This window comes from Trachurus japonicus, chromosome 15, assembly GCF_045865225.1.
Source record: "Trachurus japonicus isolate A0001 chromosome 15, Traja_1.0".
Taxonomy (NCBI): domain Eukaryota; kingdom Metazoa; phylum Chordata; class Actinopteri; order Carangiformes; family Carangidae; genus Trachurus; species Trachurus japonicus.
The window spans coordinates 27,300,656-27,316,888 of NC_140921.1; the positions used below are offsets into that span (position 1 = coordinate 27,300,656).

Below are 16,233 nucleotides of genomic sequence, written 5' to 3' on the forward strand. Positions count from 1 at the left end.
GGCTGCAGCCTGTCTTCTGAATAGGAGCATTATTCTCACTGATCATTTACAATACATTCTGCAAAGCCCAGAAACTGAACAGTCCCCTGCTCAGCCCCTGTCAAATTGGAAATGTGTGGAATGGCATGGCAGCCATTAAAATCAATGAATCAATCAACCTGTCTATCTATCTATCTATCTATCTATCTATCTATCTATCTATCTATCTATCTATCTATCTATCTATCTATCTATCTATCTATCTATCTATCTAATCACGCTCACACACACACACACACACACACACACACACACACACACACACACACACACACACACACACAGAGAGAGAGAGAGAGAGAGAGAGAGAGAGAGAGAGAGAGAGAGAGAGAGTTATATCTACAACAATACAATATATTTATATAGCCTATTATTTATCTAGGGGAGAAATTAGACCCAAGGGCCTAACACTGTGAGAGATGACACTGGTTACTTTGCAGTAATATGTGGCTGTGACAGTAATAGGTTACAGTAAAAGATTGAGATAATGCTAAGAATATGCTACATGCAGCCTGAACTTCTACCTGACTTTATGCTTATTTAGCAGTCTTATTTTTGTTTCTATTCTGTCCATCGTCAGACTAACGTGGCTACTTCATGTCTTCCATACAGTAGATGATGAAAAAGTAGCGTAGGCTACATTTGTCGTAGACAGTAGTTTTTTTTTCATGGGGAACATTTAAATCACTTGCAGTGGGAAAATAACAGGTATGAATGATAAAAATGACCATTGGTTTAGCTACTTCAGTTTAGTAGTGTACAGGGGCATATGACTGGAATGGTGCCATTATTGACTGAGGTTAGGATTTGGGTTAATGGCACAACCATGTCAAAATGTGTGGTGTGAAAAAAGCTTAGGCTACATATATTAATAGATCTCATCTGAAGGCAGTACAGTCAGCAACACAATAACAATGTTATATTTCCCCACATATTCCCTTCATAGAACCCCCAAACCTGATTTACATTCCACAGGAAAATGTCCTAACTTTCTGCACATCATATGAAAACCAGTTTACAGCTTCCTATATTAGTTAGTAATCTAAATGTGAGCGTGTGTCTTCTTTTATCTATCTTATCTTTTGTTTTCTCAGCCTGTTATGATTTTTAATAATATCAAATAACCTTCTAAGCCTCATTTTATTCACAAATTTACATTATAGCGACCCGCTCAGGGTGATAATCTCGTCATGAAACATCCGGTTCCTCAGAGTCATATGACCGTCGCTCAGTCTGCTGTCATCTGTGTTATTCTGCGGCAGTTAGCAAAGCACCTCGACCAGTGTAACTCAGGCTTTCCTTCATTTCTCGACGATGGCAACATTGGTGCAAAACAGGGCGATGGACATCAACGGCTTGGCAGCTGCTGCGAGGACACACACTCAGGCTGTGACAAGAAATTACATCTCTCAACCCAGGCTAAGTATGTAACACTAGAAAGCTGCTGGATGTAGGCTAGCTGCGGCTGTAGCTAGCGGCTAACAAGGTTGTTGTGCTGCGTTCAATGACATGAGAGCGGTGGGGTATTCGAGTAGCTATTTTACATATATGGTTGGTTTTCATTTTAAAGGACAAGTATTGTGTCAATCCTGCCACCTCTAAGTAATAAAATGCCCAGTTGGCTCTTTAACAAAGATCCAAAAACAGAAAGGCTGTCTTTTAAGATTCACTGTCCAGGAGGATACTCCTGTTGGATACGCTTCTCTTCAACAGCGTCCTGTCATGAATATATATTCTCCAGCAATACCTTAACTCCAGTGCAAGGAAATTACACATTATTTTGAGATGTGAGTGGCGATGGGACATGTTGACGTAGAAAATACAAATCCTACGTCATGATTATTCTTTAGAATTGTCGTTATTCCCATGAAAATTGAACGCATCATGCAGGGACTGTAAGCTGCAAGCTAGCTTGCAAGTCACGATGCTACAAATGAAATGGGAATTAGTGGTATTAAGTCATCGTATAACTGAGATTCCCCATTGCACTGCATGTCGCGTGTGTATGTGTGTTTGTTTTTTAACTATCTTTAATAAAACACGCCCTGTCAAACAGCTAACCAGCAAAAGCTATCATGCTAACTAGCTGTAGCTAACTGTGGCAAGTCGGACGTCGTTGTTAGCCGTTTTAGCCACGTATAGCTTGATTTATATTCAGATGTTTTACTAAGACTAAGATTAATATGACTCGTATATCGATTTCATGTCGGAACAAATACACCACTGTCACTGTTGCATGTGTATGCATTCATTTAATCCGACAAGTAAATGACACCAGCGGATTGGTTTGGTCAGCACAGCAGCTAACAGCTAACTGATGCTGACGGTAGCCTCACGAATGAATGAGACATCTTGCATGTTTAGTTTGTTGGCGTTAGAGTTGGGATTGAAACATGTAATCTTAACGCTACTGGGTGTGTGCACTGCAATAAGTGGTCAGTTGTAACATTTGTTAGCCTCAGCAAGTTGGAGAACCCTGGTGACAGATGGATGATCGCTCATGTGACTGGTCACATGAGTAGTGCACACGAGACGCTGACTGCTGTTTGGATGGTGCTGTAAAATGACAAGTCGCCTCTAGGTTTCCTAGGTCTCTGTGATATCAAGGACAGAGATCAGTCATTCAGTGATATTTTTCCCCATAAAACTTAAAAATTAACATTTGAATGTGTGTTACTGGTCTAGCAACTATTGTAACAGTGAATTAATTTAGCTTCATGTAGTTTCAAGCTGAAAAATTGTATAGGCCTACATTGTTGCCTACTTATTAGATAATCCCCTAACTAACTGAGTGGATGGTGATCATTTCAACTGATTAATGATCATGCTTTTTGTTTATTTGTAAATATGCTCATTATTATTATCCTCTATTCTATTTGTTTGGTCCATTACATATATAACTTGAGTAAAGGGCCATCACAGTTTCATGAGAGGTCAGTTAGATCTTTTCAAATTGTCTTGACACACCAACAGTACAAAACTCAGGTACTTTATTGACCACAACAGGGCTTTAGAAATGTTTCTTATTTCTTTTTCTTACCTGAATTAATTAGAATTGAAAAACACAAAGTGTTCAGTTTTACCCCCAAATAAAATTGAGGGTTATTAATTAGTTCTCATGGTTTTAAGCAAGCATTACAGTAGTAATGAATTGAATGCTGGTTCAAGTTTATCACCACCGGCCTGATGAGTATGGGTTATAAAAGAGGGATGGTACTCAGACTCAGTGAGTGTTTTATCTTGGCTGACAACCACCATTGTATGTAAACTGAACCGCCATCACTGCTTTAAAGCACAGCTGGGGTTTGATCGAACATCGCACACGTTTTGATTAGTTCATTGAATGCTGTGGGCTGTGATGATTTTTAGAGTTTTTGATAAGGGTGCTGCTTTGGCAATGGTTTCACAGTATTCTGTAAAGACAAGGTGCAACTGTTTATTGTTTTCCCACTCAAATAAAACAAAGGCGTGATTTATCTAGTCTGATCTATCACGGCGACCACAGTGAATAGATGTGTTCATGTGGTGGATGTATTGTTTTGATTACTGGTTCGAATCAACACGGGGACACTCTGGTGTTGTTTGGCACTTTGCTCCCCTGAGCCTGATGTTGAGCCTTTGCAGTGACTTTGATTATGCAGTTGAACCGTGTTGAAACCATGAAGCCAGGAGGGGATGCCTTTTCCTTTGTGCAAGTGTCAGAGAGGCAAACATGGACTAAAAGCCTTTTAGCAAACTGGAAGGGAATGACTTAATGGAGCTTGGGCCATCTGAGAGCTAAGTAGAGAGCATGCAACACGTGTTAAGACCCTTCTCCTAAAAACATCTAACCACCCTACATGTGAAATTTCCTAATTTTATTGTAGCAGAATGGCTCGGCTTTTTCTCTCTCATCAAACACATTACCAAACATCAGCAGTCCATCCTGGTGATAAGGTAGCCAATCAGAGCCCAATGGTAATCCCAAGGAAGTGTAAGGAAACTTTTTACGTGCTCCTCTATAACAGTTTACAGCATTTTCAGTGTGTTGAAGTCTTAGAGGAGGAGGTTTTACATTAATGTTCCCTTTATGCTTTTATATAGGACAGGCCTTAAGTGAAGTTGATGGGTTTTCAATGCAGTAAGTCCAGGACCTACAGGTGGTGATTTCAGTGGTTCTCTAATAATAATAAGAACATTTTAGTTACTTGAGAAACTGTAGAGTGAAGCTCCTGTTTGATGTTGTTGGTATGATTCACTCTGACTCTTACAACTCACTGTGGGCTCCTCAATGCAGGTGACATCAGTGAAGCCTCATTTACCTCTGCTCAAAAACCCACTAAAACCTGCTAACATCAGGCTTTTGTTGCCGATAGAAAAGATTTCAGTCAGTGTTCACACCCTGCTAACATGAAGCAGCGCAGGTATTTCTTGGCTTCCAAACCTTTCCCACTTGAAAGTCTCAGATCTTCGGCGGCCAACATCCAACCTAATAACAATATGGAGGCCAAATATTATTGGACTGCAAATAATTCGAAAAGATCAATTTATTAAAAAAACAAACAAAAAAAAAACAACTTTTAAAGGGATATTTCAACATTTTGGTAAATTGGCCTAATCACTGTAGTCTTAGGAGCAGGTTGATTATCTTTAATTGTCGGTGCAAGCTGTTTTTAGATCGGCAGGGCAGAGACGTGAGCTGCTCAGCTAACGCTACGGAGGCATATTGTATTTCTTGCTTTCCCCCATCAAACTCATCAAATACACAATCCAACAATTACAAACACTCTTGTGGACAAGTTGTGACCTGCACATTCACCACGCTATGAAATAATAACATATTATGTAACATTACGACACATGAAGCAAATACTTGCTATTGAAATCACTCCGCCCAGGGGCAGTGCGTGGCGCAGTGGTTAAAGCGGCCGCCCCATGTAGAGGCTACAGTCCTCAACAGTCCCCCCGGTTCGAATCCCGTGTCGGGCAGACCTTTCCTGCATGTCATTCCCCCTCTCTCTGCCTCCCCATGTACTATCAAATAAAGGCAAAAAAGACAAGAAATCACTCCGCCCAGCAGTCATGTCTGGAATGTAGTTCCGGCTACGCATTCGCCTCAAAAACAACTCTGTCTCGTAACGTTCTGTTCTTATCTCATAGCGTGGTGAATGTGCAGGTCACAACTTGTCCACCAGAGCGTTTTGCAGTTGTTGGATTGTGTATTGATGAGTTTGATGAGGGAAAGCCAGAAATACCATTAGCCTCCGTAGCGTTAGCTGAGCAGCTTGCGTCTCTGCCCTGCCGATCTAAAAACAGCTTGCACCAACAATTAAAGGTAATGAACCTACTCCTAAGACTAAGGGGATTATCGCAATGGGCGAATTTGACAAAATGTTTAAATATAGCCTACCTTTAAATATTTAAATTAGCATTGTTTGTGAAGCTGGTGAATTTAGCTTATGAGCCTCCTTTTAGATAGAGGCTTGTTTCTTTTTCTTTTTCTGCCAGCATTCAGAAACATTATATACTGTACCCCTAGGCCTATTGCCATGAAACCATAGTAACAGTCAATGATACACTGAACCCTAGAATAAACAACAACGAAATTTGTGATTTGCTAACATTGTTATAGAGAGAACAAGGAGAAGGGAAAAAGTTTTCAGAGGCTAAATCAGAGCTTTCTTTTTTTCTTTTCTTTCTAACAAAGACTTTTTGTTCATCTTATGCTGCTGTTTTATTTGCAGTCTGCCTTATTCTCTTTTTGAAAACATATAACTAGTACACAGTGAATTTGGGGATAGGTTGGGCTGCTTAGATGCAGCCATTGAAGTCTTCACGTGTAGTGTTGGATGGGTTTTTTATATCATATAACACCAACATGTGAAAAATGGGCTTAGAATCAGCCACGTCCATGTCAGGTGGAAGCAACTCAAATGTCAATGTGGAGTGTAGGAAATCACAGAGTTACCAGGCGTCAAGCAGTCCATAAGATCAGGATAATGAGATGGTTTTTCACTACCTTATTGACTTGACAAAGCTCTAAGAGAGGCAGCTATTGAAAAGCCACTCAGAGACAGAGCAGGAAAATAAACAAATAAAGACATTTCTCATCAGACCAAGTCTTTTCTTTTAAGGGGCCTTTGTCTCTCTCATGTCAAATGTGACAAAAGCTATTAGCCCAAGAAATGGCTCGTCTTTGTTTTAGTAGTGCATTCTGTCATTTAGCGCTTTGAAAAGACATGGAGCAAGGCACTATACTTCTTTGTACAGATTTAATTAATTGTAATAATATAGTCACAGTAAACAAATGTCTCATCTGTCACTATGAAAGTAATTTCTATAAAATCAATGTTATTTTTGTAACAGTTCTATAATCCGCATTCTAATTAGGCTTAAGCAGCTACTTTGTCAGTAGAAAAAAAGACTGTGCCGTGGGCGTCTGCCATTCTTTTCATGAAAGAACATTAAAATGTGGGCTAAGAATTTGACACCATTTCTGTCTGTTGCACGAACAGAAACTCGTCCTTGTGAGTGTCGCACTTCTTCTCTCTCGCTGACCGCTCATCATTCATTTCCTGACATTCTTTGTCTTAAGAACTGTTGGCTCATTTGGAGAAGTAAAGTGTATTTTCAAATAAAGGAAATTCCCCATTCCACTGCCGAACTTCCTCCCAACGTTGGAACATAACGGCAACGTGACAGTGTCTCATCGCTTTAGCCTTTTTTATATTCTGACACACCATGTGGCTCTGGGAAGCAGCGCACAGCTGTGTTTTATTGGCTTGTTTCATTGTAGATTTTAATGAGTTTTTAATTTTTTAATGCAACACAGTTTTCCCTCATTTATCAGTATGCTGAAGCTATTGTTGTTGGTTATAGTATTGAATATTTTATCCACTGCATCAGAGACAGAGGAACTCTGCTGCCCTTTACTATAGCTGCTGATGCAAGCTGATAGCTGATGATTTACTATGCTTTTATTATTCTTGTTTGCATCCTTCATATTCCAAATATGTGTTATAGTTTTCAAAAATCTATACTCTAGTACAGTAAATGAACCATAAGCATATCTGGTTATCTGTCTACTGGATCAATGGGGGAAAAAAAGAGTAAAACTTGACATTTTGTGCTGCCACAAGGCGACGCTATGATTAAGACTGAATATTAGCATAGAGTTGTGTTCAGGGTGGGAAGTTTAGGGTAATTAGGACAATGTGTGATGGAGTGAGTGTTTTGAGTTTTCATGCCGCTGTGATTGACACAGCACGTTGGCCAATCAGGGACCAACTGGTGCAAAGCCCCGTCACTACACCAACTTGCTGATTGGCTGAATGGGGTTGTCTGTCAACGCTACTACTCCCGCCCAGCTCCCGCCCACCCCAAACGCTTACAGGGGGAATGAGGCCAGACTCTCCGTCGAAATGAAATGAAATGCATTTCCGCAAGAGGCTGGTTTACGAGGCTGGCGCAAGACGGCCGTCTTGCCAAAAATGTTTTCATTCATCAACAATGAAAGTCAGAGGTTCCAGGATTCGGTGGCGTTATTCTCATGACCCGCCGGGCAGCGTCCGCAAAACCGAAAGTAAGGAAACGCTGGTCGGCTCGCCCAGCATTTCCACCATTATTTAAAATTACAAAATAATGATAGAGACAAAACGATATATGGAGCCATTAACAAGTGTGGGCAGCGTAGATTGATCCACATTAACGTGAGACTTTTTTATAACCAAATAGAAACTCCTCGTTGTCCCTTTAACTTTCACCACATCTTCTGTACCTGTAAACACATGTAGACCCTAATACTATATGATTAATTTAGACCAATAATAATAATATGGTGTGTATGGCCAGTCCTACTCTTTAGGTATTGAGCTTCTACATCTGCCTGTTTGCTGATCTTTGATCACAGCCATTGATCTAAGACCTGGTAGATGAGATTAACAATCACAACTGGTATAGTGTAGTTAGTCATATGATTATTTTTCTGAGAGTTGACCCACAAGTTTTGCGACACCTCACAAGTTTGTTTGCAGAATCTGAAACTCTGTTATTTTTGTCAGGTATACCTTCTGCCATTAATGTCAATGGAAGATTGTGAGTAATTTAATCATGCTCGGTTTATGGGTTGTGTATGCAGTGTAAGTTGGGGTGGCGGCGAGAGTGGGGTGGGGGGCGGGGGGGGGACTACTTGTAGGCTTGAGGCAATTAGCATTCCCTCGTCCAGTGGGGCTGTGGGAATCCCTTGAAGTAGAGGCTGAGGCGTGATTGTGAGGCTGCACATCACAGCAGCCACTGCTTTGTAGCGTTCATTTATTGTCAGAATGATGATGCACCCTCATCTCCATCCCAGCTCCCAACACCCAACCCCACCCCCCACCCTCCTCCTCCTCCTCCCCCTCCTCCTCCTCCCGCTCCCCTCGAGCCCCCCCCCTGCCTTTCAGTTGGGAAATTGAATTGTGTTGGAATGCTCTGTGCCTCTTTTCTCTGGCACTTGAATAGGCTCTTTAGTATTTCACACCAAGGTGTCCTTCAGGGTGCGAGGTCAGGCTACCAAAACAGCTTCTAGTGGCGGATTAGGACCAATTAACATCTTTGTACACAAAGAGCTCTGGCAGCTGAACAGGCTGCAGGGTGACCCACACTGCCGTTGCATGCCAAGCCAGGGGACTGCTGCACTTGAACTGAAGTAGCAAAAGAGGGGTGGAGAAAGTTTTCCAAACCTAATGGGAAATGTTGCTACTTCACACCTCATGAACATATAGGCCATTGAGCAATTGTATCTAGTGAAATGAGAGAGCAAACCATTTTTTTTTTTTTAAATCATCACTGTTCTATGTAAGTGTCCTGTTTTGTTTTCATTCGTATAATGATGGGCTGCCATAGGTGTTAGGCCTTTAACGCCACTGGAAGTACTCATTCAGAAACTATACACTTACAACTTAGTGCCACTAAATTTTTGATTAAAAAAATATATATTTAAGGAATCAAACACTTTACACTGTCCAGAAGTTATGCTGCATTTATCTCCAAACTCTTCAGGTAGATGTTAGGGCAAAATTAAATAGTGCAAGTATGTAGACTAAACAATGATATTTCTGACAGATGTGTTTAGGGCAGGGTATGGCTACTGATTAACTGAACCGATTCCATTCTGATTCACAAGGTTTTAATCCAATTTCAGATTCAATATTGATAGAGTAGGGCTGTCAGAACGAACTACACTATTCGAACAGAATTCAAATTATTTAAAAAATGAGAACATTCGACGGTGGAAACTGACGTTTGAACATGTGCCTTCCGCAACGGCGCAAATTAACGTCATGCATCGCGACGTTCAAAGTTGAAAAAATGTTGATAAAACAAACAATTTTATTGTTGTTGTGCGCAACGTAGAGCTGCAGCTTTTAAATTTACGAGGTGGGTTTTTTTTTATTGCCCGTTTATTCCACTCGAGTGGTGCAACTACGTATTCCCACTCTACACGCACTTCTTTAAAAAAAAAAAAATTGGATCGATCGATCCGTTGCACCACTACTTGTAATATTTCGATTTCCCTTCTTGAAATTTTATATTGTGTTGGTAAAACTTAAGTGCGTTGCAAATGTTACATTACAGATTTGGTTGGAATGCCCTTTAGTGGGCGTGGGACGTAATAATAACATAATAATAAAAATATTAAAAATTTGAATATTTAACATAAGAAGCATTAGAAATTCGAATCTGATTTGGGGGGAAGATTGACAGCCCCAATAGAGAGATATTTCAGTTTTAATACCAACCAATTTGCTTTATTATAAAAGAGATTTTCACATAACTAATGCTGCAAATTGTACAAAGATGGAACTGTCTGACTTTTGGGTCAATTTTTAATGTAAACATAATGTTTGCAGTTCAAGTACTGCAATAAATGTGTATATTTCCACAGTGATTGGACACAACAAAATGTAAACAGCAGCGTTATCACAAATCTCGCTGGTTAGTCAGTCCGGTTATTCTCACATGACCGTGCAGATCTCACAAGACTTACAAACAGGAAGTGGATTACATTAAAAGATCAATCAAAGGATTTTATAAATCGCTATCAGATCTTTCAAATGAAGATCAATATGAATTGGAAAATCATTTACATTTTTAAAACCCAGCCCACTGATCTGTTTGCAGATTTTGTACATTTCATCAGTCTTGTTCCACATGGCTGACATGTTGTTTTGTTTGGTGGCTGCAGACACCAGATTGTTGACCACAGGTGAGTGGTTTTAGGTTTCCCCATTTTTACTGCAAACTTAATGGAAACGTTTAAATTCCAAGACTAATTCATAAATGATGAGTCAGATTTAAGTTTCATGTAAATTCAAACAGATTACACACATGTTCAAGATCTTCAGGAGTAGCTAATGTTGCAGATCCCACCTGACAGCTGCAGCCATGAGGTGCAGTAGATTCTACAGCTGTGTTTCCATCCAATTGATGATTGAATTAAATGAAGAACGCAAAAAATATGAATGTGAATATAGCCGCTGAAAGTGCGTTTCTAAGAACTTTAAATCCAATAGAAATCCGTGCATAATAACGTCACACGCTGTGTTGCAAACAAATTGGTTAATCGAATGTATTCCTCGCATTTTAAGGTGTTTCCATTAATCTTTGCACTGACTCACAAAACTGAATGCGCACAAGCCATGTGTAACGAGCCACTGGATTCGTCGCCTGAAAGACATTTGACAGAAAGCCTATCTGTCCATTTGTCCACCTGTATCTTTCTTTACTTCGTCATGTCTTTGAAAAGACGGAACCACATAGCATAGTTGACAAACGTGATCACAATCGATCACAGTCATATTTATCCCGCAAAGAACTGCTTCCATCAGCATTTAACCACACAAGCCTTTTATTGATTTGATATTTTATATAAATATAAATAGAATTTTACTGTTTGCATAAAAGCATTTTTAGTTTGATATAACTTAAGCGCGTAAAAACGTGTGGATGGAAACATAGGCCAATAGTGACATTACAAAGTTCTTTATTGGTTATTAAACTAATAATGATCTTGTATATTTTGTGTCCATGCCTCTCCATGTCTTTCTGTGTTGGTCAACCGTAACTCGGTAGTCATAGTGAGAGAAGGAAGTTGGAAAAACTTCAAATGTTTTCACATCACATGCACCTTCCCCAGCTGCGATGACCAAAGATACACGGACTTATGGATTTCTGAGAGCTTCCTGTATAATTATGCCATCCAATTTTTCCTGCATCATTATTATCACTATTCAGGAAATAGCTATATGTATCTCTTGAGATCTGTGGGCAATTTGTTGGCTAAGTGTAGCTATTAAGTCTTTTTTTTATAAACATGGCTAACATGGACAATCCGCCATTTGTAGGGGGGAAAAAAAACATAATGATCTGAAAATTTGGTGAAATTTCAATAAAAGCATGTTTTTTTTTCTTTATAAATGGTGTGTTTAGGTGTGAAGAGCAGCCTGAATTCAAAGTAAGAAGATGTCTGTGTTGTCCTGTTGTGCAGGACAAGTGGACTGATGCTACACATTACATTAGGATCCGGTACAGACCCACTGACTATTATGTTTTTGGCTGCACAGATCTGCATTTTTTACGGTAGAATGGATCTAGACCATTTTCTCTACTCTCTTCTCACACACATACACACACATACACATACACTTGTCTGGCTAAAAGAGGGCGAAATGCAGGTGTGTGTGGGAAATGGCTGCAATATTGTAGCGCAATGACAGGTTATTTTGTTGGCCTCTGCCTAATTAGTGGCATAGTGGATGCACCCTGCTAAGCTTTAGTGCTTTATGTTCATACCAGTCTGTTCTAATTTTCTTGCGCCTTTGATATCAGCCCTGTGATTGACAGTTCACAGATAAAGAGGAACGCCAGACCATGATAGAAAAGCCAGGGGGAAACAATGCTGCCACCTCCAGCTCCCAGTCCCATGTCTTTGCATTTATCCCCAAGTCTGCAGATGTGCAGAGGGATGAGGGGGGGGAGGGGGGGTTTCCCTGCAAACTCAACTAAAGACTATTTCTCCATTCAAATAAAGGAACAGGTTTGACCAGGTGATCCGTTGCTTTCATTTTATAAAGAATCTATACAGCCTGTGAGCTAAACTTATATTCTGGGGGAATTTGTTGGTTGTACCTGCTGTTTTTAAAATCCTCTTTGTAAAAAAATATAAAGGGGTGGATTGATTATTAGGAGTCATAAATTCCTCTTTTGTAATTGACGAATTTTAAGAAAATTTTAACATATTACCTGTTTTGTCTAACGGAGCCTGGTAACGTTAGTATCTGAGCACAATCTCTGAACACTTAACTTAGAGCAGGAAACAGCTTTGGAGCTTTAGGCTGCACATCCTTGTTGGTCAAAGCAGTGACCTTTGACTCACTGAAACATTGTTCCTGCAGAATCCAGTCCAGCATACCATAATTGTACTGCAGACAGCCAAGATGGCAGAAGCTACGACAGTAGCGGCCAGCTCATCGGTCCGTCAGGGCTGCTGCAACAAGCTGAACAAACTAAACTGCGCTTTTTTTTCTCTTTTAAATCTATTTATTTATTTTTCAGGAATCATTTTTAATATCTATTCAACATTTAAGTCTAAGAAGAAGAGAAAAAAAATGAACGCTTTAAAATGATTTTCAGAATCATCTCAGGGATTGTATTTGTCACAGATAAATTAATGATTTTTTTTTTTTTCTTAAACATTTCCTGCACTCAACCCCTCTCCTAAAAAAATAGAAAAGCACATGCCTCTTACAGTTATTGACCAATAAGATAAGAAAAGATAAGATATGGGGACATTTGCAGTATTGCAGCAGCACAGTGAGTGGACAGTGAATAGAAGAGCATCAATAATAAAGTATAACAATGAGTAATGTTGTTTGGATGGAGGGGTTACCCACTGTTTAGAGCAGCAGTTGATAGTTTTACAAGGTTGTTAAGGTGACATGAAATGGACCTCTAAGGGGTTTGTATGAAAGCTGGGGTGTTCATACGTTCCCTAACTTCCCTTATGATGAATACACAATATGATTCTAATGCTGTTCTGATGAATGACGTGAAACCGGGAAAACCTTTTCAGTTTAAAAATGATGGCAGCTTTTGGACTGCTGTAGTGTGTGTGTGTGTATGTGTGTAGAATAATTGTTTCTTAGGAGTGATTATAGTAGGCAGCAGCTGAAATCCCGGGAAATTGTCATTGTGGGACGTCGGTGCTGATATACTTGATGTGAAGTTTTCATTGAGCTTCGGTACATTTACACAATTCAATACATCTTACCACTGTCATTATTCTTTAATAGGGAGGAAGGCCACAGGCTGTTTCCACTAACCTTCCTCGGTGATGACCCTTCATTTAACAGTCTGTCATTGTGAGGCTCAGTGCTAACCATGCACCTGTGTAATTGTACTCGCCCTTCATGGCCAAGTGAATTTCATGCATTTTTTCCTGACATTTGCCTGCCTTTGACATTTGGGCCTGGAAGTGCATGAAAGCTGTTTACATCTCACCATGAAAGGTCAGCTTGTGATTATTAACTGTATCGGCTCTGAGGATGCCTATTCATTCCCTTTGGTGCCTTTCAGCTGCATAAGGGAACTGGGAATATAGTCATCAATGCTGGATTTTGTAAGTCCTGCAGGCTCTTGCATATAGGAATTGAATGAATGATGCAAATCTCCTCTCTTTCAGCTTACTCCACTGTGTCGGGTGTGAACGGGCCTCTGGTGATCCTGGATAATGTGAAGGTAAGATTTTTATTGAGCTGTGTGTATCCATCAATGAGCTATTGAATAACTACTCCTGAAGCTATTTATGGCAACGATGCCATCCAGAAAGTGTGTTTTCAGAAGCCTTATTAAATGTCCATTCATACGTACAGGTAGTGTGAGTGTAATCTTTGAGCAGCACTGGTGAAGCTGTTGAATCTCCTTCCGTTAGTTCCCCAGATACGCCGAGATTGTTCACCTGACCCTGCCGGACGGCACCAAGAGGAGCGGCCAGGTGCTGGAGGTGATCGGAAGCAAGGCAGTCGTCCAGGTGAGAATCTGACTGTTGGTTGCACCTCTTCTTTTCTTTTTTCTTTTCTTACTGACAAAATTCTCTAATAAATTCACTTCACCCCAGTAGGAGCATTTGGTAAAAGCCACTGTGTCAAGCTTTAAAGATTCTGTAAAGCAGAAAAACACAAGAACATAAGTTTTAAAGGGATGCACCAACATTTTTTTTTCCGTGTCTTGCCTCACTCCCAAGTCCATAACCAGCAGATAGACACCATCCTTTCGACTGTGCGTGCAGTAACAAGAGAGATACGGGCAACACTGGCGCACCGCTAATTAGCTTAGCTCAAACACTGGAAGTGTATAGGTAGTGTTAGCCTGCCTCCACCTCAAGTCATCAGAGAAACTCTTCAGCAACTCTAAACGGAAATCTGCGGGCCGATCTTCGTCCCAGAGCTGACAAAACTCTCCGGTAAGGCATCTTGAGCGGTCAAATGCCGGTAACGGGACGAGATCGGTCAAAACGGAGGGTTCAAGCAAAGACGATTTATTTTGGTTCAAGCTAGCTACTTTTTTTTTTTTTTTAAATGCTCCAGAATAGGATCTCCAACCCTACCTTTAACATGTTAGTGTTCATGTGTGAGCATTTAGCACCAGTACACAGTAGGTTTCACTGTCAACTCTTGATGACACCCCATAACCTCACCACAGTGGAAGAAGTGCCTCAAGAAATATCTCCTAAAGACTCTGACTGGTTGGTTGTGTTTGTGCTTGTGCAGGTGTTTGAGGGAACATCGGGCATCGATGCCAAGAAGACGGCCTGCGAGTTCACCGGGGACATCCTGCGGACCCCGGTGTCTGAGGACATGCTGGGTATGATCAGCCACACACAGCAAATCAAATCCACATCTAGTTGATCCAGTAATAATCCCCCACATCCTTCCTGCTTTGTGACACAAAGATGAGGATTTTAAAAACATGTTCAATGCTACATTTTCCTTCAATTTGCTCATTTTACTAATGTTCTGAATCCACTCAGTGAATGGTAGAAAGCAGCACAGCATTGAATGGAAGCTTATTCCTAAATGTCCCTGTGTGATTAGCTCAGGACAGCACAAGGTTGCATGTATTTGAAGCTGTATGAAGTAAACACGCTTTTATTTTTGAAATATTTTATATTATGCTCATGAATGTATAATTACTCCAGAGCACTCTCATCTGTTTCGAGTCTGACATGAAGCAGAATAGATCAAATGTGTTTGAAAGTGCCATCTAATGAATCACATTGTATTGGTGTTTAATAGTAATCAACTTTCAGACGGACCAAGTAGCTGCTTCCTATCACACATTAGACCTGATTCTGATTAGAATCAAAGCTGAAAACCTCTTCTCTTCTCAGGGCGAGTGTTCAACGGCTCAGGCAAACCCATCGACCGTGGGCCCACTGTTCTGGCTGAAGACTACTTGGATATCATGGGTACGACCTCAGTCACCTGTTTCACAACAGTGTTCATTCTAAATTGGCAACTCAGAATACTGAGATCTATAAAGATATAAAGAAATATATATATATATTTTTTGTGATCAACTTTATTTATTTATTTATTTATTATTATTTATTTATTTTTAGTTTAGTTTATTATTACAGGACCATGTACAATACCATTAATCAATTATAAAACAACAAAGAGATTGTTGTTCCAGATTTAGCCTCTAGGGCTAATTTCCATCTGTAGTCCCAACATAAAACAAATCACAATTTCATTTGATTTGGTTTAAAAATTACCAAAGAGGCCATACAAATCATTATTGAACATACGAACAACAAAACCCCAAACAACTTACAATCATACAAAACAAGACAAGGACACAAAATAAAAGGACAAAGGAAAAAAGAGAGAGAGAGAAAAAAATGCATTTCACTATTTCCTCAAATAGTGAAATGAGAGTCTTTATTTACTCTACTGCCCAGGGTATCGGCCCTTATTGGAGGCAGGCTTTTATTAAAGAGAGGCCTTTCTTTCTAATTCCCTCTGTTTTATAAGTATATTGCTGATATTTTAATATGAAGCCTCTTTATTTTCAGTTTTTCTTCTATTTGCTCTGTTAATTTTTACCTTGTTCAGTAGCTCCTCTTCATCTTCCTCTTGGTCTGCTCAGCGCCTGTTCTCCTCGCTTCGCTGTCGG

General features: G+C 40.0%; 1 protein-coding gene across 1 annotated transcript in view; it reads left to right on the top strand.

The window, feature by feature from the left end:
- Positions 1–1,254: 1,254 nt before the first annotated feature.
- Positions 1,255–16,233, top strand: part of atp6v1ba (ATPase, H+ transporting, lysosomal, V1 subunit B, member a) — a 35,914-nt gene continuing 20,935 nt past the window's right edge. Inside the window, exons 1-5 of the mRNA XM_085800836.1 lie at positions 1,255–1,462; positions 13,739–13,794; positions 13,988–14,086; positions 14,826–14,919; positions 15,446–15,523. Coding sequence (XP_085656962.1) covers positions 1,354–1,462; positions 13,739–13,794; positions 13,988–14,086; positions 14,826–14,919; positions 15,446–15,523 — 436 coding nt within the window. The 5' untranslated portion in view covers positions 1,255–1,353. The remainder of the gene's footprint in view (positions 1,463–13,738; positions 13,795–13,987; positions 14,087–14,825; positions 14,920–15,445; positions 15,524–16,233) is intronic.